Genomic DNA, 26,718 nt, shown 5'->3' with positions numbered 1-26,718 from the left:
TGTAGACAATTCTGCCAGCTGTTGCCTTAATAGGCCTATGCTTTGATAGTTTCATTTTCTAGTCTTTCTTTAATTTTATAGGTTTTTCTTTATTTTTGATTTGCATGAAAGGTACAAGATGTCCCCAGGCAAAGTTTAAATGTTAATGCAAGAAGAAACGTACCAAAGAATATAATACTTTTAACAATATTTTATTTCAAAAATCAAAATTTATTGTCTCATGACAAATTGATACCGCTTTTAGGTTGAGATTGTATTACTTTATTTTTAAGATGCAATAATGTTAAATACTCCAGGCATTTAATATGCTTTCACAATGGTAATATTTTTTTACGTTGGGCTTTGATAATTTTGCCTAATATTTGGAAAATGGAAGCCGTTACTATATTAGACCACCTAGTTAATTTGAGAAGCACAAATACATTAGGAGGAAATTAATGTTCTGGTGTGTAGCAATTGAAATAACTGAAGTAAGATGTGTAACTTAAAAACATTGGTCTACCATCTACCGACCGTAATCACAAATATAAAGGTCTTTCTCCTCACCGGCACAGTCAGTCTGTGCCCATTTACAACGATCACTGGTTCTTTATCTTCAATATTGAGCCATTAAAACATCTTTAATTATCTGTTTACACACTTTGTTTAATAATCATAACTGAGAAGTGTACATATTACGTTTACACACTTTTTCTTCAATATGTCTACCTCGTTAAACTGATTAGCTCTATTTATTTTCGGTTGTCCTGACGACGACGTCCAAAATCATATTATTTAAAACATTTGAATATCTTTTGACATTATAACTAACTTATTTCTTTTTCTTTCTCTTTTTCTAATAGTAGAATTATTAGCCTAGTACATATTTAACATACCTTACGGCCCAAAATTACAAGAAAATAATGATTTACAAGTAAAAAAATATACAACGTACTGTTGTACATTCATCACAAGAATTGCACCGAATCCATTTCGTCTCCGTTTTTTCTTGTGGATAGAACCTTTTGCAAAACACACATGGGCTATCGTTAGTCTCTGGTGCACTTGATGCTAAACCCTCAACCGGTGATTACCCACTGTCTGCTGTCCTGCTTCTTCTTTGGTCTTGAGTTAGCGTTACGTGGTCCATACGTGTCGCTAGAAAACTTCATCCGGTATTTCGCTTGTGTTGTACAATTACATATATTGTATCAAAGTTAAGGTTTGTTAGTCTGCAGGAGAGAGAATACAGGTATGTCAGTTTACAGGACATACGAACCTTATGTTATCTAGCCAACGAATCGTAATCAGCAATAACATCAGTTTAATATCGGCTCTTTAAACTTTAAACTGTACATCTCTCCTACTATTAATAACACATCTCCCAGTAGTTACACTATTGTTCCCGTACAAATAGGTAAACACAAACTTACACAGAGCACACACATATCACGCCCCACAGAACTACAGGCATCACTAACTGATTTCAACTACATCAGCTTCACCTGGTGCACAAACTTGCAGATGTTTATAGTGTCTTCGGTTGCGTTTGACACCTAGGAGTCTAGAAAGAAGTCGGTTTATCAAACCTCTGCCAGTTTATTCCCTTTACCTCTACTTTCATTCAGGCTTTTATGATAATATATTCTTCTTATATTTTTTATTAATGTTATTATTATTATTATTATTATTATTATTATTATTATTATTATTATTATTATTATTATTATTATTAGTAGTAGTAGTAGTAGTAGTAGTAGTAGTAGTAGTAGTAGTAGTAGTAGAAGTAGCAGTAATATTGGTAGTAGTCTTTATAGATTTTTAGTACTGTATGTCTGGAATGATGTTTGACTATGCATAATTTAGGGATCAATAACAGAAATACAAAGACTTTTAGGTAATACGTTTGATTTTTGCATCACTGTGGGAATTTTCATTTGATTAAAGAATTAAATAGTACACGAAATTGTCATACAAAAATAGATCAAATATCGTCTAATCCACTTATCCGTTATATTTAACAAGAAACTAAAGAAGTGAATAAAATACTGACTTAAGTTGAAAGTTCTTTCGTTACTAAGAACAATGGAATCACTCGTCAAGGTCGACGACTTACGTCCTTACACTTCTTACTTTTAAGGCAATAAAAGGTGCTTGCTTCAATAAACAAACAATTTTATTTTCTTGTGCAATTACAGTCAAAATAAAGAGAAACGTACTCTACATTATGTTTGCAACAGTAATGTATACATCATATGCAGCTTTCGAAAAAATGTTTCATCTACATAATTATCGAATTGGATATTATTATCAAAAAATTCTTTTCCAGACCCTATTAGAAATAGAGTCAGAGTAGCTTAATCCAAAAATATTAAAGCACTCAATAACAATTAGTAATAGAAAAATTTTAGACAATAAAGCATAACATTTAAAATAAGTTCTCCGTTAGTTTTACATAATGGCTTCATGAAATATGGCTCCATTTCTGAATCCTAAACGAGATAGTTTGCCGCAAATTACATATCGTAATTAAAAAATGCATTACATATTGACATTCTCTATTTTTCGTATGTATTTAGCATATTGTCTTTTTCATATTTTTTGTAGTATGTGTATGTCACTTCATTTTAGTATTTTATTTGAGTATTTGCTTAATTCATACGTAATTGTTTCTTTTATATTCAGAATATTAATTAGTTTCTTTATGCAAACATTATTCTTATTCTTATTTTTATTTAGTTGCTTTTATTTTCGATTTTTTTATTGCAATAGATATTCAAGTTGTCATTCTTATACCGTACAATGCTGTGACACTTAGTTGTCCATTTTCCTAATTTTATAATTGATTGCTACTTTGAAGCTCTGGGTGTACAAAGATGAAATACAGTAGAAGAATTAAGAGTTAAAATCCGAATGAAGTTTTGGTTAAAAGACTGTTTTTATATACTGTATTATGTTATATTGTTTTTATATATGCACTATTATCCTTGTTTGTCCAACTGTTTTTGCTTTTTGGGAAGCTTTTGATACTGTATTGTTAAGATTAGAAAGACCAAATAATATTTCCTGGTAAATATGTTGTTATGCTTATGGTGTTTTTACGACCTAATTGATGACAAAGTGTTTAATATCAAGTTAACATGATGAAAATATTTGCCTGTTTTGACTACTGAGATACTCATTGTTTTTTTTAAAATATTTATTTTAGGCGGTTTTGATTATTCACAGCCTTCTTTCTGCCAATATTAAAACTGTTCACCATTTCCACTCTCGTTGTTTGCACGTAAAATATTCGCATTACGCATATTATTAAATGCGTGTATTTCACTTGTCCATTATTTGATGTTAATAGAAGAACCTTATGCTCTTATCGTTTGATGATCCACTTATTATACGATACATGCAGCAATGAACATCATAGCGTCTTCTTCTTACACGGCAATGCTCGGCCACAAATCACGGGGCAGGCTCTCAATGAGTTGCAGTATGAAACGTTTTCCCATCCACCGCATTTCCCGGATATTTCTCCCACTGACTACCACCTCTTCCGCTATCTTTATCACTTCTTAGAAGGGAAGACATTCCCTGATAATCGGGCGGTGTAAGATGCAGAAAGCTTCAGGGCGTAGAGAATGTTGAGTTTTTGTACTACAGACTCCAAACTTCTTTTACCACAGACTTGGATTCTTTGAAAAGAGAAAGTTAGTTTAACGTATCTGAGAGGATATAAGTTTCTTTAATAGATAAGAATAAAAAGTATATTCTCTTCTACGTTTCAATAATTACGAATTTTTTTTTTTTTTTTTGTCTTTCTTTCAAAGGTGAAATGATCATCTGTTATCATGGATTGGAGACAGAGGCATCTGTGGATTATTTGCGTATTTTACTTCGGATGTTTCTTTACTATGGCAACAATGACATCAGACAGTGAATCCTCTAAATGGAGTAAGTACTCTACAGTAAAACATAAGAATGTAAATGTTACCATGCTTCAATTATAGATGTATGCATCATAACGGAAAAAATGAAAATGAAATTTTTGAGTTTTACGTCCCACGGTTATGCCGGTTAGGCTAAAGCAGACGGTGATCATGAGAGATGAATGAAATGGTGGAATGAAGAAAGTGTGAGGAAACGTTAGAATCCCGAGAAAACCCACGCACACTCTGATTCTCCACCACAAAGCTCAATTGCCGAGAGCAGGGTTTGAACCCCGGACCCCAAGCACCAGAGGTGAACGCTCTATCACTGAGCCACTGCGGCCCCGCATCATAACGGAGGCTGACAATCGTAATGACATATTTTCATTGATTCTCTTTTTCTATATTTTCATGATCCAAGGATTACCTAATTATGTAACAACTTTGTTACAGCCAGGATCCTATGTCTCAAACAAATAAGCCTTGTAAATTACTTTTATAGGTCGTAAAATATTATAAACTAGAAATTCTGGAATAATAATAAATGTTATTTCTAAATATTAAATCTGATACCTTGATTTTTTAATGATTTCATATTATATACAATTGTACAATATTTGATTTAGAAAATTTTTACTTTAGTATTTCAAAATTAGTGATATTAAGAAATATGCCTCAACTGAAGGAATTTTATTTTAGTTCTTGTAGTGTTAAACAGTCTAGGAGGCTCAGATGGGCAGGTCACATAACCAGAATGCAAGAAAGTAGGAATCGGAAAACGTCCATTAGGAAGACCTAGGCGCAGATGAGAGAACAATATTAAGATAGATCTCGCAGAAATAGGATTACAAAGTAGAAAGTGAATTCAGTTGGCTAAGGACAGAAATCGATGGAGAGCTTTTCTGAATGATTATGGGTTCCATAGGTCATAGAGTTAGTGTTATTAAGATTATAAGAATTAGTTAAGTTAGCTAAGATTATAAGAAGGACACAGTAGTATAGCGTGCACTTCTCACCAACTTGTTCCGAATTTCTCACCAAAATGGGCCTAAAATCCGCCATTTTGTACCAAAATTTACCCATGTTCCCAAAATCTCACCAAAATCGCCCTAAAATCCGCCATTTTGTACCAAAATTTACCCATGTTCCCAAAATCTCACCAAAATCGCCCTAAAATCAGCCATTTTCTACCAAAATTTATCGATGTTCCCAAAATCTCACCAGAATTGCTTCAAATTCCCCTCATTTTCTACCAAAATTCGTGTACAGACCGAAATTCTCACCAAAATGCATGCAAATTTCCTTCATTCTCACAAGAATTGATCAACAGTGCAAATTTCTCACAAAAATGGATGCAAATTTCCTCTGATATGTTTTATTATATATTTTAATACAATTTTATGTTGATTTATTCAATTTATGCTGATTACTTACCGTTTTTCCCCAATCCTTTAAGAAACTTGTTTCTTCCTTCCTTACTCCTCGCTCAAGTGGTGAAAAAATAACTAAACGAGCTTCACAACATGTCCACACAGGACTTTTTCGTTAATCTTGAACGCAGTTGGTCTTGGTATTCAAGAAACTAATTCTAAAGAAAGAATTCACCTATAATGAAATAATGGGATGTCGTAAGACGAGGTAACGAAAGGGGAAAGGCAGAAAACAATGAATAAAAAAAGTAGCTGTATTGGAAAATGTGCTCAAGCTACGCAGGCAGGGGGTCCTTTGTTTAATCAATGGATATAGAGTATTTGTAACAGATGGTCTTATGTAACTGTCACGTATTTTCATCATTCTGTCAATTAGAGAAATAAGAAACTGTCAGTTGAAAGTGACATATAGATGTTGGACAATACTTTAGCTGTTGGAAGCCAGAAAAGAGTGTTTTAAACGTGTCAAATAACTTTTAGAAACATGGGAAAATGTCGATAAACAACAATTGTTAAAAGACATTGACTGTTTAAGATCGATGGCGTAGGAGGGAGAGAATTTTTTGATGGAGAATAGTAAAGAAAGAAACATAGACACCTGCTTGTATGTGTGTGTGGCCCAGGTTTTTGGAGGGGCGAAGTGTACTGTTCTTTGGAGTAAAAGACATTGACTGTCTAAGATGGAAGGCGTAGGAGGGAGAGAGCCCTTTGATATGTACTAAAGAAAGAAACATAGACACAGCTGTGCTGTAATTTTGGGTGGTCCAGGTTTTTTTGGAGGTGGAGGGCGAAGTGTACTGTTCTATGTGAGTAAAAGACGTTGTTTAATTGGGGCTGTGACTTTTACCGCATGGAAACTGAAAATATGTGAAAAAAAGAAATAGGAATCATTATTCTAAGGACAGAAATTTTAAGAAAGAGATAGTTAAATGTGACATGTTACTTTTAAAAGTTAATGTATTGCTCCCCATAGTGAGAGACCGCACATAGGATTGCATGAGGGAACTGTGTTGTTATTTTGAGCAAAGGACCACTTTAAATTGGCGTGGGACTTGTTAGGCATTTTGTTAAGACCGTGTCACATACGTAGAGGGGAGAAAAAGACTGACCCTTCCTACCTGAGTTTGAAAGAGGAAAAAGACTGAATGAATTGTGTACGCAAGGCAATTTTCCCTTTTGTGCTTTTTGGAAGAAGTCTTCAAACAAGATTTCTTTTAGGTATTTCCGCATAAATGATTTTATCCTTTTAAAAGCTAGGTTATTGAATTAATTATTTATGAATATTAATGAAATGATAATGAATATTAATGAGATGGTAATGAATATTAATGAGGGGGTATTTTATGTATTGATATTGTATTTTCAGTAGCTGAAATGTGATTTTAGCATTGAATATCATCTTTTGGATACTGTATGGGTCTAATGGTGTACGAAGCTTAGACGAATAAGAAATTACATGTATATATGAATAGTTTGTAAGTGGGTACATGTATGTGTAGCTGATATGTGATTTTAACATAGAATATCATCTTTTGGATACTGTATGGGTCTAATGGTGTACGAAGCTTAGACGAATGACAAATTGCATGTATATGTGATTAGTTTGTAAGTGGGTACATGTATGTGTAGCTGATATGGGATTTTAGCATAGAATATCATGTTTTGGATACTGTATGGGTCTAATGGTGTACGAAGCTTAGACGAATGACAAATTGCATGTATATATGATTAGTTTGTAAGTGGGTACATGTATGTGTAGCTGATATGGGATTTTAGCATAGAATATCATGTTTTGGATACTGTATGGGTCTAATGGTGTACGAAGCTTAGACGAATAAGAAATTGCATGTATATATGATTAGTTTGTAAGTGGGTACATGTATGTGTAGCTGATATGAGATTTTAGCATAGAATATCATCTTTTGGATACTGTATGGGTCTAATGGTGTACGAAGCTTAGACGAATAAGAAATTGCATGTATATATGAATAGTTTGTAAGTAAGTTCATGTATGTATGTATGTACGTATGTATTCTGATTGCTTATGTATATAGATTACCTTGAATACCTTGTTAGAATGTATATATTGTGATTTTTTACGGACGTAGATGCTTGTTAGACATGTTCTAGTGGTATTTGAAGCACAAAGGATATCACTGTGGTATAAGCCATTTACATATAGATATGTTTTTACTAGAATATTCTAATGACATTTATTAGTACCTTTACTTACTTGTAAGATGCTTGTTCACCTTGTAGAAGACATTATGCCATCATTATGGTTTCCAACTTAGAGTCACTTATTGTACGAACATAAAATATGATAAATACGTATAAATAACCTTATATGAAGCATAGGTATTCTTCCTTTATCTTATATAGAATACAGATACTTCGTATTATATCAATATTTGTTTGGAGGAATAAAACATAATATCGTAAATTGTAACGCTTTATTGTATTTTTATAGCCTACAATATTGTATTTTGCAATATTGGCATATTGATATACATATATAGATATATTTAAATAAGATATTTACATTATATATACGTAGAAGTACCAACTGATAGGAAAACTTATGGACATACTTGATGATATTATGACCACGTTATAACATGATGCTACCTTTAGACAGTCTACTATTTACATATACAGAGAATACCAATCATTTAACACACTTAATACTTTGATAACCATATGGCAATGTTCTATAGTCAGTAATACTGTTATGATTTAATCGTCGTCTTTTATTTTGAACTTTCTGATGTGTTTTAGTTTCAGACTTGGATACGATGACAAACCCAGGCTTACGAACAATTCTTCCTGGATTGTGTAACTGTTTTTTCTCAGCTTTATCCCGAACTAGTTGATAAAAATGATCAAAGTTAATTTCTTGTCGTGTACGATGATTTAAAGTTATTCCTCTAATTTTAAATACATAATCTACTTTCCCTGTTTGAACTTCTTTCATTCTATAGGCATAATTTTTTGGCCCTAAGCCTATAAAGGCATCAATTTCCCAGCCATCAGGAACTTCATTAGTTAACTGACCTAAATAGGAACCCAATGAAAGTGGAGGCTTTTCATTACGTTGCTGCACAAACATAATACTATCAGTGTCGCAGTACAATACACGCTCAGGATCTATAGCTGTTAGTAACTCGTAAAGTTTTAGACGCGCCCAAGAGGTGATGAAGGCTGCAAGGACAACATTGGAAAATTTCCACGGTTTGTTTTTGTTCTCATTGTTTTTATATGATACAATGAGATGTTGCTCTCCAATAGGCAATACAGTTTGTACCTCATATTGTGGTGCCCATAGATAACTTAAAAATTTTTCTGGAGTATCCACAATTACAGATTGAGATAAATCTGTTCGCTGTCCCCATTTTCCATACAACGAATTGAGAAATATTTTGGAAATATATCTTAGACCAGGATTTGATTGAATGTTATTTTCCGTTAACTGAATGCATTCATGATCATAATAGTCTGCAATATATTTCTCTTGATCTTGTTTACTTTTGCACCAGCTAGGAAATCCTGAAGACTCCTGTTTCATTTTTAAGAAGGAATTGACATAATCTTTAAACAGATTATCTTCTGATCCAGATAATTTGAATTCCCAAATTTCGATAATTTGTAGAATTTTGTATCCGAGATCTAAAGCTACATGAAGTTCAGGAGTACAGTATGTACCAGTAAGGACACGCTCATTATCATTATGCATGCACTTGTTGTCACTTTGTTCCATACACGTACGACATAACCCAAACAAAAGGCGTTCATTACATGTATATGGTAAAATTGGAAAATATAAGTCTTTGGGAGGTAAGATACTAGATTTAACTAATCCATGAATACTTTGCACTTGTGGAAAGTCAGGCCCCTTGTATATTATAGGTTTACCTATAGGCAATGGCTTACGTGCCATTACCCAGGGGTAAAGACTGGTAATATCATAATATGCCACAAACTCTTCGCTGGTACATTCGTACAACGCATTAAAACATTCTGTACGTCCCCCATGAAAACTATCTTTAGGTACCAAATGATCAACAAGATCATGACACTGTGTTTGAATAAACTGTTGTAATTTTTTGTCATTTTTTACCATGTGGTCCCATTCACATTCCCACATTTCAATGACATTAAGATTTAATTTTTTAAGAAATGCTATTTTTGTAGTGGTGTTTTCATACCGATCTTGTAGCGATGTACATTGCTTAGAGGTAGAATCTAGGGACACGTGTCGTAGTGTAGGATAACAGTTTAAACACCCGTGATAGTAACATCCATGAAATTCGTAAACTGTATTTGTTTTAGTTTCAAATCCATCAACCTTATACCTCCCAAATCGTTTTTCCAAACCATTTCCAGAATGAAGAATTTTATTACCAGTAGTACGTTCTAAGTATCGTAGCCAGTACATTGCCTTCAGACTTTCACGATTACAAGGTCAAACCCATAGGGTGGAATAATTGGAATAATTTCTTTGGGTAAATATAAGGTACGATATGTTAGTATTGCCAAACTAGCAATAGTTGACGCGACGATAAAACATTGGATACCATTTGTTTTGTCTTCAATTAAGTTTGAAAATTTAATGACAGCCTCTGCTAAAATTTTAACATCATTCCGACAATATTCAATCATTTCCTTTTGGAGATTATACTCCTCATTACTTGCAACACGTTCTTTGTGCCATATGATAAGTTGCTTTCGATCTTCAGTGCTCCTTGAATCAGGATCAAAATATTTTAGATCAGGAATTTTGCCTATATAATTCTGGTTTTCTAATGTATTAAACAAGTACGGGAAATCTCCCTTTTGTAAATTTGCAGAAAGACCTAACGTCTTAGGTAATTTAGATAATTTAACTCCCATATACAAATATGTGTCACGGAAGTAAATCTTTTGTCCTAAACGCATTTCAATAATTTTTTGCCCTGACATTATTACTTCAGGTGTAAAATGATGGTTTATGATCAAAGTTTTAGCACAGAATTGCATATCATAATTACTGCCATTATGGGAAAGCACAATGATTTTTTTAAACATTGGTCGAGTTATTAATACATGATTAACAAATTCTTCAATGTTGTGAAAATCAAACGAACGGAATCCATTTTTATCGCCGCATACAAAGCATGTATCAACAAGCTTCATGTCCTTACACTTGTAACAGGCATGAATACAATTTACGAAATTTACAGGATGTTCTTGTTGTCCTTGTTCATTTTTAGGAAGCAACATTGTTTCTACATCAAAGATAATGTACAAAAAGGTATCTACATGCTGCATCATAGCTGTTTGAACAAAACAAATATGGTCATCGCTTACATATGAGTAACATGTTTTACAATAACGTTCACCACATTCATGTTGAGACCTGCGTGAACGCATGTCAATTATATCACCACATTTTACACAAATTTTCTTTGTTTCGCATAAACTCTTTCCGGAAACATTTATTGTTTTATGATTGTCAAAACATTCATCCTTAGAAAACAGTCTATGACAATCAATGCACTCGAGTTTAATATTATTATCATTATTACAATCATTGTGATACTTTTCACACATTGGACATTTGAAGTTACACTTATGATTTTCGGTACGATGATAAGCTTCCAAACAATACTGACAATAATTTTTCTTGTTTAATAGCGTTGTAATACTAGTAATTAATTCATAGTGTCCCTCAGTATACAAAATTAAAATTTTCTTTGATGCATGCATTCCAGGATAAATTACATTGTAGTTTCGAGTTAAACGATTTTTTTCGTAAACAACAATTTGATAATGAGGCGCTAGTTTATTTTGAAACTTTTTTACATCATCAATAGTACATCCAACATGGATTTCAATGTCAACTTTAGCACTGACACACAAATCCTTTGCTTGTTTCATCAATTGTTCAGGATGATTTTTCAATTGATATACATAGTTATAACGATGATCAGCCCTACCCATTCCAAGGACAATACTTTTAGGAAGACAATACACATCCTTTTGTACAGGAATAGTACATTGTTCTAGGTGTGTTACAAGATCAACATATTTTGCTGAACCCATTGTTCGTCCCCTACCTTTACGTGAATCAACAATATGAATTTTGAAATTTACTTTATCACCTAATAAATAATTTTCATTACTATTTAAAACATTTTCAATTTTACGAAATAAAATGTCGGAGCTTAAATTTGACTTTTGACGCCACGAAATGTATATTGGTTTATTAATTGTAGAAGCAGAACTTTCTATTGTTATACCAACATACATATCATCATCGGCATCATTTAAAACATGATCCTTTACAAATTCAAATAACAACTAAATATATTTTTCAGGATCATCTATTCCGCTAGTGTGCATACGTTCAATTGTAACTTCCTTTCCCGTAAGTCCAAAATAAGTATAATGTTTGGTTCTATTATTAACAATATGAAAATATTCATTTGTTTTACCACTCCCATACATGGTAGGTTGTGATACAGTATTAGTATTAGGACTTGGAAAGTTTATAAAATTTTCCATGAAAACGCTAAAATCATTTGTAGTTAAACTATTAGCTTTTCCTTCAGACACAAGTTCCATAAACTTCTCACGAGCTAAATTTTTTATATTATCTTGACGAAAGAAGCCTACATGATATAAATCAATAATATCTTTTGCAGACTTACATTTTTCAAAACAACATGAGGATCACAACCAAAATGCATAAACAACGCCTGCAATAACTTGGAATAAGCTTCATTGCTTACACATGCACCCGTAGCATGACATTGTGTTATCACTTCCCATGTAAATAAAACTTCGTTTGGATTTTTATATCCACGTGCTTCTTGTGCTGACAACATGGTACAGATGACAGACTGTCCTTCCATTGTATGATTGACACACTAAATATGTAATTGCAATTTGAATTTTTGTCTTATACAGTAAATATTTTACGCAATGATGTACACAGAACTTTGATATTTCTTTTCACAGTTTTTTAAATGACAAAGGTTCGTAAGTAGACTTTTATGATATAATTCACAATGTGTTGACCAAAGATACACTTTTTAAGAATTTTTTACACTTACCAGTAAATATAATAATAAAACTTTCCCGAACTTGTTTTAGTTCACAACAGATTTAGTTGTAAGTTTACCGACAGCACACTTGAAAGCTTGTCGGGAATTGCACTAACACTTGCCGTTAACTACAATGATAAAACTTCCCGTAACTTTTTTCAGTTTAGTATTGATGCACTACCACTTGTCACTCACTAAGTATATTTTAGTTCACCGAAGATATACTTTTAAGTTTATCGGTTAATCCTTTAGCACTTTCCGATAATTATAATTTACAAATTGCCGTAATGAGATTGTTTTACACTAATTACAGCACGCAAAGTACAAACAGGAAGTGTGTTTACTTTTTATTGATTGTTTATTATTAACACTAATAAATGGAAATTCCAAGAACTCCACACGAAGATTCCCGAAGATTGCCGAAGGTTCCCGAAGTTTCCCGAAGTTTTCCGAACATTGCCGAACCTAACCGAAGATGAACATGAGAGTTTATCCACAATTCCTGTACATGTTGGTTAATGTACCACACGAATGGTTCCGAAAATTGCCAAACTTAACCGAAGATGGACATAAGAATGTATCAACAATTCGTGTACACGTTTAGTAAATGTAACTTGCAAAAGTCTTGTAACTTTAAAGATCAGCAAAGATATATTTCAAAGTTTATTATTAGATGTAACTTTGTAACAAAATTGGTATTTTAAAATAAATGATTTAACAACAGAGAGTATACCAATGTTTGGCTTTACTTTAACAGTAGTAATTCTATAGTGCGCGGCGCGGCTTGCTGCGCTGGATTTATACTTTTAAAATTTAATCTCGTACCCAAACGCATTTAGTTTTTGTAGTCTGGTACCCAAACGCACTTAGTTTGTAGTCTCGTACGCAGGTGCTTTAACATATTTTAAATTAGTAACAGTAATATTACATAATGTGATATAATTTGTAAATGCACTATTAAAGTTTGCAACACTTTAAATAATTATAGCTACTTGTTTTGTATGCTTTTCCACTGTGTTATCGGTCTAAAAAATTCCTTTGTTAGTAGTGCTAAGAATTTGTTTTGTTTGCATTGCTACAGGTGTTTAAACTGGTTTAAACCGGTTTAAACTAGTTTATTGTTTTTGTTATACAATTATTCAGTTCTGCAAGAACTTCGTTGTTAATTTTTTATTTGTTTGCTTCCAGCGTAAGCTCTGAACAATCTTTAATTGTGAAAATATAAACATTCCTGTGCAAACTCCTTATTTATTTAACCTTTCGTAATTACTCGAACACTACGTGTGAGCATACCAAACATAATTTGAAAATATTAAAAAATGAAGTGAACTTAGAATTAATTCCGATAGAAACACAAAGTAACATAGTTACAAATATTTTATTCGTTCGCTTCATTAGCAGCTCAGAGGAATTACATTCCGAAAATATTAAAATTAACAAAACGTAAACATAAGAAAGTTATTTTAGCACGACACAAAATGATTAAACTTAAAATTTATTACATGGAACTTTTTGATTGTTAAATGGAGAAGTAAAATTTAAGTCAGTGTTGCAATTGAATACAGATACTATCAGTAAAAGTACAAGTTCCCAAAAGTAAAGTGTAGAAACAAAACTTAAAACACAATATTGCAATCTAAATTGGAAAGAAAATTAAAAATACAACTTACAAACAAAATGTAGAAACCCAAAATAAAATTGCAGAAGTAAAATTAATACTACAAGTTTAAAAAAATTGAAACTGATATGAAAATACAGAAACAAAATTAAACAACCCTACAATCTAAATTAAAAGTACAAGTTCCCAAAAGTAAAGTGCAGAAACAAAACTTAAAACACAATGTTGCAATCCAAATTGTAAAAGAAAATTAAAAGTACAAGTTTAAAAAATTGAAACATGCAAACTAAAAAATAAAAAAAATACAGAAACAAAACTTAAAACACAATGTTGCAATCCAAATTAAAAGTACAAGTTACAAAAAGTAAAGTGCAGAAACAAAACTTAAAACATAATGTTGCAATCTAAATTGCAAAATGAAAATAACAAGTAGAAAACAAATTTAAAAAATGCAAAACTGAAAACAAAAATACAAAATAAGATTAAAACAATGTTGCAATCAAAAATACACAAAGGAAAATAAAAAATACAAACATAAAACATATACAAACATTATGTAGTAGTATAGCGTGTCGTTATTTTAATAACATGAGTTTGCACCAACTTTGGTGAGATTTGCGGACAAAGTTGGTGAGATCTGCATGCTATACTACAACATAATATTTGTATATGTTTTATGTTTGTATTTTTTATTTTCGTTTGTGTATTTTTGATTGCAACATTGTTTTAATCTTATTCTGTATTTTTGTTTTCAGATTTTAATTTTTTTAAATTTGTTTCCTACTTGTTATTTTCATTTTGCAATTTAGATTGCAACATTATGTTTTAAGTTTTGTTTCTGCACTTTACTTTTGGTAACTTGTACTTTTAATTTGGATTGCAACATTGTGCTTTAAGTTTTGTTTCTGTATTTTTTTTTATTTTTTAGTTTGCATGTTTCAATTTTTTAAACTTGTACTTTTAATTTTCTTTTACAATTTGGATTGCAACATTGTGTTTTAAGTTTTGTTTCTGCACTTTACTTTTGGGAACTTGTACTTTTAATTTAGATTGTAGCGTTGTTTAATTTTGTTTCTGTATTTTCATGTCAGTTTCAATTTTTTTAAACTTGTAGTATTAATTTTGCTTCTGCAATTTTATTTTGGGTTTCTACATTTTGTTTGTAAGTTGCATTTTTAATTTTCTTTCCAATTTAGATTGCAATATTGTGTTTTAAGTTTTGTTTCTACACTTTACTTTTGGGAACTTGTACTTTTACTGATAGTATCTGTATTCAATTGCAACACTGACTTAAATTTTACTTCTCCATTTAACAATCAAAAAGTTCCATGTAATAAATTTTAAGTTTAATCATTTTGTGTCGTGCTAAAATAACTTTCTTATGTTTACGTTTTGTTAATTTTAATATTTTCGGAATGTAATTCCTCTGAGCTGCTAATGAAGCGAACGAATAAAATATTTGTAACTATGTTACTTTGTGTTTCTATCGGAATTAATTCTAAGTTCACTTCATTTTTTAATATTTTCAAATTATGTTTGGTATGCTCACACGTAGTGTTCGAGTAATTTATTACGAAAGGTTAAATAAATAAGGAGTTTGCACAGGAATGTTTATATTTTCACAATCAAAGATTGTTCAGAGCTTACGCTGGAAGCAAACAAATAAAAAATTAACAACGAAGTTCTTGCAGAACTGAATAATTGTATAACAAAAACAATAAACTAGTTTAAACCGGTTTAAACCAGTTTAAACACCTGTAGCAATGCAAACAAAACAAATTCTTAGCACTACTAACAAAGGAATTTTTTAGACCGATAACACAGTGGAAAAGCATACAAAACAAGTAGCTATAATTATTTAAAGTGTTGCAAACTTTAATAGTGCATTTACAAATTATATCACATTATGTAATATTACTGTTACTAATTTAAAATATGTTAAAGCACCTGCGTACGAGACTACAAACTAAGTGCGTTTGGGTACCAGACTACAAAAACTAAATGCGTTTGGGTACGAGATTAAATTTTAAAAGTATAAATCCAGCGCAGCAAGCCGCGCCGCGCACTATAGAATTACTACTGTTAAAGTAAAGCCAAACATTGGTATACTCTCTGTTGTTAAATCATTTATTTTAAAATACCAATTTTGTTACAAAGTTACATCTAATAATAAACTTTGAAATATATCTTTGCTGATCTTTAAAGTTACAAGACTTTTGCAAGTTACATTTACTAAACGTGTACACGAATTGTTGATACATTCTTATGTCCATCTTCGGTTAAGTTTGGCAATTTTCGGAACCATTCGTGTGGTACATTAACCAACATGTACAGGAATTGTGGATAAACTCTCATGTTCATCTTCGGTTAGGTTCGGCAATGTTCGGAAACTTCGGGAAACTTCGGGAACCTTCGGCAATCTTCGGGAATCTTCGTGTGGAGTTCTTGGAATTTCCATTTATTAGTGTTAATAATAAACAATCAATAAAAAGTAAACACACTTCCTGTTTGTACTTTGCGTGCTGTAATTAGTGTAAAACAATCTCATTACGGCAATTTGTAAATTATAATTATCGGAAAGTGCTAAAGGATTAACCGATAAACTTAAAAGTATATCTTCGGTGAACTAAAATATACTTAGTGAGTGACAAGTGGTAGTGCATCAATACTAAACTGAAAAAAGTTACGGGAAGTTTTATCATTGTAGTTAACGGCAAGTGTTAGTGCAATTCCCGACAAGCTTTCAAGTGTGCTGTCGGTAAACTTACAACTAAATCTGTTGTGAACTAAAACAAGTTCGGGAAAGTTTTATTATTATATTTACTGGTAAGTGTAAAAAATTCTTAAAAAGTGTATCTTTGGTCAACACATTGTGAATTATATCATAAAAGTCTACTTACGAACCTTTGTCATTTAAAAAACTGTGAAAAGAAATATCAAAGTTCTGTGTACATCATTGCGTAAAATATTTACTGTATAAGACAAAAATTCAAATTGCAATTACATATTTAGTGTGTCAATCATACAATGGAAGGACAGTCTGTCATCTGTACCATGTTGTCAGCACAAGAAGCACGTGGATATAAAAATCCAAACGAAGTTTTATTTACATGGGAAGTGATAACACAATGTCATGCTACGGGTGCATGTGTAAGCAATGAAGCTTATTCCAAGTTATTGCAGGCGTTGTTTATGCATTTTGGTTGTGATCCTCATGTTGTTTTGAAAAATGTAAGTCTGCAAAAGATATTATTGATTTATATCATGTAGGCTTCTTTCGTCAAGATAATATAAAAAAATTAGCTCGTGAGAAGTTTATGGAACTTGTGTCTGAAGGAAAAGCTAATAGTTTAACTACAAATGATTTTAGCGTTTTCATGGAAAATTTTATAAACTTTCCAAGTCCTAATACTAATACTGTATCACAACCTACCATGTATGGGAGTGGTAAAACAAATGAATATTTTCATATTGTTAATAATAGAACCAAACATTATACTTATTTTGGACTTACGGGAAAGGAAGTTACAATTGAACGTATGCACACTAGCGGAATAGATGATCCTGAAAAATATATTCAGTTGTTATTTGAATTTGTAAAGGATCATGTTTTAAATGATGCCGATGATGATATGTATGTTGGTATAACAATAGAAAGTTCTGCTTCTACAATTAATAAACCAATATACATTTCGTGGCGTCAAAAGTCAAATTTAAGCTCCGACATTTTATTTCGTAAAATTGAAAATGTTTTAAATAGTAATGAAAATTATTTATTAGGTGATAAAGTAAATTTCAAAATTCATATTGTTGATTCACGTAAAGGTAGGGGACGAACAATGGGTTTAGCAAAATATGTTGATCTTGTAACACACCTAGAACAATGTACTATTCCTGTACAAAAGGATGTGTATTGTCTTCCTAAAAGTATTGTCCTTGGAATGGGTAGGGCTGATCATCGTTATAACTATGTATATCAATTGAAAAATCATCCTGAACAATTGATGAAACAAGCAAAGGATTTGTGTGTCAGTGCTAAAGTTGACATTGAAATCCATGTTGGATGTACTATTGATGATGTAAAAAAGTTTCAAAATAAACTAGCGCCTCATTATCAAATTGTTGTTTACGAAAAAAATCGTTTAACTCGAAACTACAATGTAATTTATCCTGGAATGCATGCATCAAAGAAAATTTTAATTTTGTATACTGAGGGACACTATGAATTAATTACTAGTATTACAACGCTATTAAACAAGAAAAATTATTGTCAGTGTTGTTTGGAAGCTTATCATCGTACCGAAAATCATAAGTGTAACTTCAAATGTCCAATGTGTGAAAACTATCACAATGATTGTAATAATGATAATAATATTAAACTCGAGTGCATTGATTGTCATAGACTGTTTTCTAAGGATGAATGTTTTGACAATCATAAAACAATAAATGTTTCCGGAAAGAGTTTATGCGAAACAAAGAAAATTTGTGTAAAATGTGGTGATATAATTGACATGCGTTCACGCAGGTCTCAACATGAATGTGGTGAACGTTATTGTAAAACATGTTACTCATATGTAAGCGATGACCATATTTGTTTTGTTCAAACAGCTATGATGCAGCATGTAGATACCTTTTTGTACATTATCTTTGATGTAGAAACAATGTTGCTTCCTAAAAATGAACAAGGACAACAAGAACATCCTGTAAATTTCGTAAATTGTATTCATGCCTGTTACAAGTGTAAGGACATGAAGCTTGTTGATACATGCTTTGTATGCGGCGATAAAAATGGATTCCGTTCGTTTGATTTTCACAACATTGAAGAATTTGTTAATCATGTATTAATAACTCGACCAATGTTTAAAAAAATCATTGTGCTTTCCCATAATGGCAGTAATTATGATATGCAATTCTGTGCTAAAACTTTGATCATAAACCATCATTTTACACCTGAAGTAATAATGTCAGGGCAAAAAATTATTGAAATGCGTTTAGGACAAAAGATTTACTTCCGTGACACATATTTGTATATGGGAGTTAAATTATCTAAATTACCTAAGACGTTAGGTCTTTCTGCAAATTTACAAAAGGGAGATTTCCCGTACTTGTTTAATACATTAGAAAACCAGAATTATATAGGCAAAATTCCTGATCTAAAATATTTTGATCCTGATTCAAGGAGCACTGAAGATCGAAAGCAACTTATCATATGGCACAAAGAACGTGTTGCAAGTAATGAGGAGTATAATCTCCAAAAGGAAATGATTGAATATTGTCGGAATGATGTTAAAATTTTAGCAGAGGCTGTCATTAAATTTTCAAACTTAATTGAAGACAAAACAAATGGTATCCAATGTTTTATCGTCGCGTCAACTATTGCTAGTTTGGCAATACTAACATATCGTACCTTATATTTACCCAAAGAAATTATTCCAATTATTCCACCCTATGGGTTTGACCTTGTAATCGTGAAAGTCTGAAGGCAATGTACTGGCTACGATACTTAGAACGTACTACTGGTAATAAAATTCTTCATTCTGGAAATGGTTTGGAAAAACGATTTGGGAGGTATAAGGTTGATGGATTTGAAACTAAAACAAATACAGTTTACGAATTTCATGGATGTTACTATCACGGGTGTTTAAACTGTTATCCTACACTACGACACGTGTCCCTAGATTCTACCTCTAAGCAATGTACATCGCTACAAGATCGGTATGAAAACACCACTACAAAAATAGCATTTCTTAAAAAATTAAATCTTAATGTCATTGAAATGTGGGAATGTGAATGGGACCACATGGTAAAAAATGACAAAAAATTACAACAGTTTATTCAAACACAGTGTCATGATCTTGTTGATCATTTGGTACCTAAAGATAGTTTTCATGGGGGACGTACAGAATGTTTTAATGCGTTGTACGAATGTACCAGCGAAGAGTTTGTGGCATATTATGATATTACCAGTCTTTACCCCTGGGTAATGGCACGTAAGCCATTGCCTATAGGTAAACCTATAATATACAAGGGGCCTGACTTTCCACAAGTGCAAAGTATTCATGGATTAGTTAAATCTAGTATCTTACCTCCCAAAGACTTATATTTTCCAATTTTACCATATACATGTAATGAACGCCTTTTGTTTGGGTTATGTCGTACGTGTATGGAACAAAGTGACAACAAGTGCATGCATAATGATACTGAGCGTGTCCTTACTGGTACATACTGTACTCCTGAACTTCATGTAGCTTTAGATCTCGGATACAAAATTCTACAAATTATCGAAATTTGGGAATTCAAATTATCTGGATCAGAAGATAATCTGTTTAAAGATTATGTCAATTCCTTCTTAAAAATGAAACAGGAGTCTTCAGGATTTCCTAGCTGGTGCAAAAGTAAACAAGATCAAGAGAAATATATTGCAGACTATTATGATCATGAATGCATTCAGTTAACGGAAAATAACATTCAATCAAATCCTGGTCTAAGATATATTTCCAAAATATTTCTCAATTCGTTGTATGGAAAATGGGGACAGCGAACAGATTTATCTCAATCTGTAATTGTGGATACTCCAGAAAAATTTTTAAGTTATCTATGGGCACCACAATATGAGGTACAAACTGTATTGCCTATTGGAGAGCAACATCTCATTGTATCATATAAAAACAATGAGAACAAAAACAAACCGTGGAAATTTTCCAATGTTGTCCTTGCAGCCTTCATCACCTCTTGGGCGCGTCTAAAACTTTACGAGTTACTAACAGCTATAGATCCTGAGCGTGTATTGTACTGCGACACTGATAGTATTATGTTTGTGCAGCAACGTAATGAAAAGCCTCCACTTTCATTGGGTTCCTATTTAGGTCAGTTAACTAATGAAGTTCCTGATGGCTGGGAAATTGATGCCTTTATAGGCTTAGGGCCAAAAAAATTATGCCTATAGAATGAAAGAAGTTCAAACAGGGAAAGTAGATTATGTATTTAAAATTAGAGGAATAACTTTAAATCATCGTACACGACAAGAAATTAACTTTGATCATTTTTATCAACTAGTTCGGGATAAAGCTGAGAAAAAACAGTTACACAATCCAGGAAGAATTGTTCGTAAGCCTGGGTTTGTCATCGTATCCAAGTCTGAAACTAAAACACATCAGAAAGTTCAAAATAAAAGACGACGATTAAATCATAACAGTATTACTGACTATAGAACATTGCCATATGGTTATCAAAGTATTAAGTGTGTTAAATGATTGGTATTCTCTGTATATGTAAATAGTAGACTGTCTAAAGGTAGCATCATGTTATAACGTGGTCATAATATCATCAAGTATGTCCATAAGTTTTCCTATCAGTTGGTACTTCTACGTATATATAATGTAAATATCTTATTTAAATATATCTATATATGTATATCAATATGCCAATATTGCAAAATACAATATTGTAGGCTATAAAAATACAATAAAGCGTTACAATTTACGATATTATGTTTTATTCCTCCAAACAAATATTGATATAATACGAAGTATCTGTATTCTATATAAGATAAAGGAAGAATACCTATGCTTCATATAAGGTTATTTATACGTATTTATCATATTTTATGTTCGTACAATAAATGACTCTAAGTTGGAAACCATAATGATGGCATAATGTCTTCTACAAGGTGAACAAGCATCTTACAAGTAAGTAAAGGTACTAATAAATGTCATTAGAATATTCTAGTAAAAACATATCTATATGTAAATGGCTTATACCACAGTGATATCCTTTGTGCTTCAAATACCACTAGAACATGTCTAACAAGCATCTACGTACGTAAAAAATCACAATATATACATTCTAACATGGTATTCAAGGTAATCTATATACATAAGCAATCAGAATATAACTCTACAATATAATCAGTTCATGTGTTTGCATTCACATAGCATATCACCACAACAACATATACAGCTCTACAATACGATAAAATAAGGCTACCTCAATAAAAAGTCCCAATATATAACCCTACAATAGAAACACTTTAGGTGTTTGCATTCAGCCTAGTATAGCACCTAAAGCTATGCAACCCAACAACACATGCTTAAAACACTTACATGCAAACGAAAGATAATATGTCTACAATATGATACATATATTTTTGTCCCGATATCAAAACCAATATACATACATACATACATGAACCCACTTACAAACTATTCATATATACATGCAATTTCTTATTCGTCTAAGCTTCGTACACCATTAGACCCATACAGTATCCAAAAGATGATATTCTATGCTAAAATCTCATATCAGCTACACATACATGTACCCACTTACAAACTAATCATATATACATGCAATTTCTTATTCGTCTAAGCTTCGTACACCATTAGACCCATACAGTATCCAAAACATGATATTCTATGCTAAAATTACATATCAGCTACACATACATGTACCCACTTACAAACTAATCATATATACATGCAATTTGTCATTCGTCTAAGCTTCGTACACCATTAGACCCATACAGTATCCAAAACATGATATTCTATGCTAAAATTACATATCAGCTACACATACATGTGCCCACTTACAAACTAATCACATATACATGCAATTTGTCATTCGTCTAAGCTTCGTACACCATTAGACCCATACAGTATCCAAAAGATGATATTCTATGTTAAAATCACATATCAGCTACACATACATGTACCCACTTACAAACTATTCATATATACATGTAATTTCTTATTCGTCTAAGCTTCGTACACCATTAGACCCATACAGTATCCAAAAGATGATATTCTATGCTAAAATCACATTTCAGCTACTGAAAATACAATATCAATACATAAAATACCCCCTCATTAATATTCATTACCATCTCATTAATATTCATCATCATTTCATTAATATTCATAAATAATTAATTCAATAACCTAGCTTTTAAAAGGATAAAATCATTTATGCGGAAATACCTAAAAGAAATCTTGTTTGAAGACTTCTTCCAAAAAGCACAAAAGGGAAAATTGCCTTGCGTACACAATTCATTCAGTCTTTTTCCTCTTTCAAACTCAGGTAGGAAGGGTCAGTCTTTTTCTCCCCTCTACATATGTGGCACGGTCTTAACAAAATGCCCAACAAGTCCCACGCCAATTTAAAGTGGTCCTTTGCTCAAAATAACAACACAGTTCCCTCATGCAATCCTACGTGCGGTCTCTCACTATGGGGAGCAATACATTAACTTTTAAAAGTAACATGTCACATTTAACTATCTCTTTCTTAAAATTTCTGTCCTTAGAATAATGATTCCTATTTCTTTTTTTCACATATTTTCAGTTTCCATGCGGTAAAAGTCACAGCCCATTATTAAACAACGTCTTTTACTCCCAGAACAGTACACTTCGCCCTCCACCTCCAAAAAAACCTGGACCACCCAAAATTACAGCACAGCTGTGTCTATGTTTCTTTCTTTAGTACATATCAAAGGGCTCTCTCTCTCCTACGCCTTCCATCTTAGACAGTCAATGTCTTTTACTCCAAAGGACAATACACTTCGCCCCTCCAAAAACCTGGGCCACACACACATACAAGCAGGTGTCTATGTTTCTTTCTTTACTATTCTCCATTAAAAAATTCTCTCCCTTCTACGCCATCGATCTTAAACAGTCAATGTCTTTTAACAATTGTTCTTTATCGACATTTTCCCATGTTTCTAAAAGTTATTTGACACGTTTAAAACACTCTTTTCTGGCTTCCAACAGCTAAAGTATTCTCCAACATCTATATGTCACTTTCAACTGACAGTTTCTTATTTCTCTAATTGACAGAATGATGAAAATACGTGACAGTTACATAAGACCATCTGTTACAAATACTCTATATCCATTGATTAAACAAAGGACCCCCTGCCTGCGTAGCTTGAGCACATTTTCTAATACAGCTACTTTTTTTATTCATTGTTTTCTGCCTTTCCCCTTTAGTTACCTCGTCTTACGACATCCCATTATTTCATTATAGGTGAATTCTTTCTTTAAAATTAGTTTCTTGAATACCAAGACCAACTGCGTTCAAGATTAACGAAAAAGTCCTGTGTGGACATGTTGTGAAGCTCGTTTAGTTATTTTTTCACCACTTGAGCGAGGAGTAAGGAAGGAAGAAACAAGTTTCTTAAAGGATTGGGGAAAAACGGTAAGTAATCAGCATAAATTGAATAAATCAACATAAAATTGTATTAAAATATACAATAAAACATATCAGAGGAAATTTGCATCCATTTTTGTGACTAATTTGCACTGTTGATCAATTCTTGTGAGAACGAAGGAAATTTGCATGCATTTTGGTGAGAATTTCGGTCTGTACACGAATTTTGGTAGAAAATGAGGGGAATTTGAAGCAATTCTGTTGAGATTTTGGGAACATCGATAAATTTTGGTAGAAAATGGCTGATTTTAGGGCGATTTTGGTGAGATTTTGGGAACATGGGTAAATTTTGGTACAAAATGGCGGATTTTAGGCCCATTTTGGTGAGAAATTCGGAACAAGTTGGTGAGAAGTGCACGCTATACTACTGGACACGTTTTAAAATATAAGGAAAGTGAATATTTAAATCGTAGTATGCATTTGGTATTTAAGTTTTACATTAAGGTATGCAATTCTCTTTCTGTAATGATTACACAACTACGCTGGTTCGATAAGACGCTGTGTGAGTTGATGGTGGATATCGTGAATATAGAGTTAATCGAGTTTTGTTTTATTCCACCAACATTGTCGTTCCACGAAATCTTTCATAAACATTCAGTTTCTCTAGCCATTTGGCTCCTTTTATATACAGGACAAAAACGTTAGGGGCCCCAATACATAGCACCTCTGGAAACCTTGTTACATGCTGAAGAGAATGAACTATAAACCATGACTCCCCAATGAACAGTGTTGATGCAATAGCTATTTCACTGTAAGTCTACGAATTTCTTTACTTTAATAGAGTTAATGGGCCACAGGAACTTACTACGTTGTCCACGGCACCTAATTTTTTGTGCATGAGCATACGTTTGTTATGTTTATCGAATAGACTAGGTTTGATTCGGATGTCTGGATGACAGGTTCATGTCCTTTCCTTGTTATCAGTGGCGGATCCTGCCCAGGGCCGGGATGCCTAGGCCCCCAGTTTTCTGTGTAACAAAAATAATTTAAGCTATTGTTTATATATTTTTGGAAGTGTATAGTAAACTCATGATATATCTATCACAGTCTGGGTTCTAGCTGCCCCCAGTTTTTATCTTCTAGATCCGCCTCTGATTCTTAGTTATAAATACTGTACTGCGAATGTTGTAACCAGTGGCGTATTTACGATTTTGTTTCGGAGGGGTTTTTGCTAACTTTTGGGGGGACTTTATCTGAAAATGTGAAAATTCAGCAAGATATTTCATATACTTTACTATAGTAAGTAAGATTTCGGGAGTGGGGGGCTTAAACCCGGAAGCCCCCCTAAATACGCCACTGGTTGTAACAATGAAACGTTAAACATCCCACAATCAAATTATACGAGTAACTATTGCGTAAGCATTAGGCCTATTGTTTCATTAAAAACAAAGCGGCTAAGGAATGATACTGCACAATATTGGTATGCAGAAGCTTTGATGGAAATAAATATCAATTGGTACGCATATGGTTATTATTATTATATTCTTCTTCTTCTTCTTCTTCTTCTTCTTCTTCTTCTTATTATTATTATTATTATTATTATTATTATTATTATTATTATTATTATTATTATTATTATTGAAATTTGAGAACTTAATGCTGAATCTGAAATCATAGAAGTGGGCAAAGGATAAGACGTATGATGAACAAGAATTAAGGAATGGAGCGTGATGTGTAGGTTTTACGAAAGGGAGCACGAAGTACGTTGGGTTGACGAAGGGGGCGCTAGATAAACGAGGTTGTGAACCACTGGGGTAAAGCGATGAAACTATCCAATAATAGTATATATATATATAAATTTTCTCTTACTTTTACTAGTTAATTATTCTTAGTCGTAGCACCCAAACTAAGCTTAACTTTTTCGTTGCTGTCTTTATATGAATTTCATCCTCTTTTCATCTCATTGTGAGAGAGACTTATAATATATTCTAACATGCATTGTTTGTTTATTATGTCGTAGCGAGGTTTCTAATTAACATGTTTGTGATTGCGCTTTAAAGTTTCATTGTGTAAACATCATTTAGTATTTTAAATAATGCCATTTTGGTTTTGTTTACTTGTTTCAGCTCTCACGTGCTACACTTGTGTCAACGTTAGTGATAATGAGGTGTGTAACAAATACGCCATTGACAGGCCTTGCCCAGAAGGTAAGCTTTATTCTACATCCTCTTTATTTGCTCTGTAATATTTTTTTATGCAACAGTTCCTTCGTGGCTAAGTCTTAGCGTATGCACCTTTGGCGTAAGAGACACGGGTTCGATTCCCAACATGAGCTCATGTGGTTCGGATTCCACGTTGATCAGTAGGTTCACGTCTCATATAGTTTCGTTCTCAACGGGACGTTAAAACTCAAAATCAATTCAATTTCTATGCGTCAGCACACGTGCATGTTGTATATTTGATATATTCTTGAGAATACCGTGTTTTTCCAATGCATTTATATGAATTAAACATATCTAGATCGCAAACGCTGGGAGCAGTGAGTG

The 26,718-nt window shown here is 32.5% G+C and overlaps 1 protein-coding gene across 2 annotated transcripts in view; it reads left to right on the top strand.

Annotated features, from left to right (window-relative positions):
• LOC145672105 (ly6/PLAUR domain-containing protein 6B-like) overlaps positions 1-26,718 on the top strand; it is a 62,718-nt gene that overhangs the window by 25,132 nt on the left and 10,868 nt on the right. The window contains exons 2-3 of one of the 2 annotated variants that reach the window (XM_081741376.1): positions 3,801-3,924; positions 26,299-26,379. In XM_081741376.1, coding sequence (XP_081597502.1) covers positions 3,822-3,924; positions 26,299-26,379 — 184 coding nt within the window. In that variant the 5' untranslated portion in view covers positions 3,801-3,821. The remainder of the gene's footprint in view (positions 1-3,800; positions 3,925-26,298; positions 26,380-26,718) is intronic. The other variant, XM_081741375.1, reaches the window with a different exon arrangement.

Source organism: Thermobia domestica, chromosome 15 (assembly GCF_964235325.1).
Source record: "Thermobia domestica chromosome 15, izTheDome1.hap1.1, whole genome shotgun sequence".
Classification (NCBI taxonomy): domain Eukaryota; kingdom Metazoa; phylum Arthropoda; class Insecta; order Zygentoma; family Lepismatidae; genus Thermobia; species Thermobia domestica.
The sequence above is the reverse complement of the archived record's forward strand: the minus strand, read 5'-3'. Positions and strand labels throughout refer to the sequence as shown.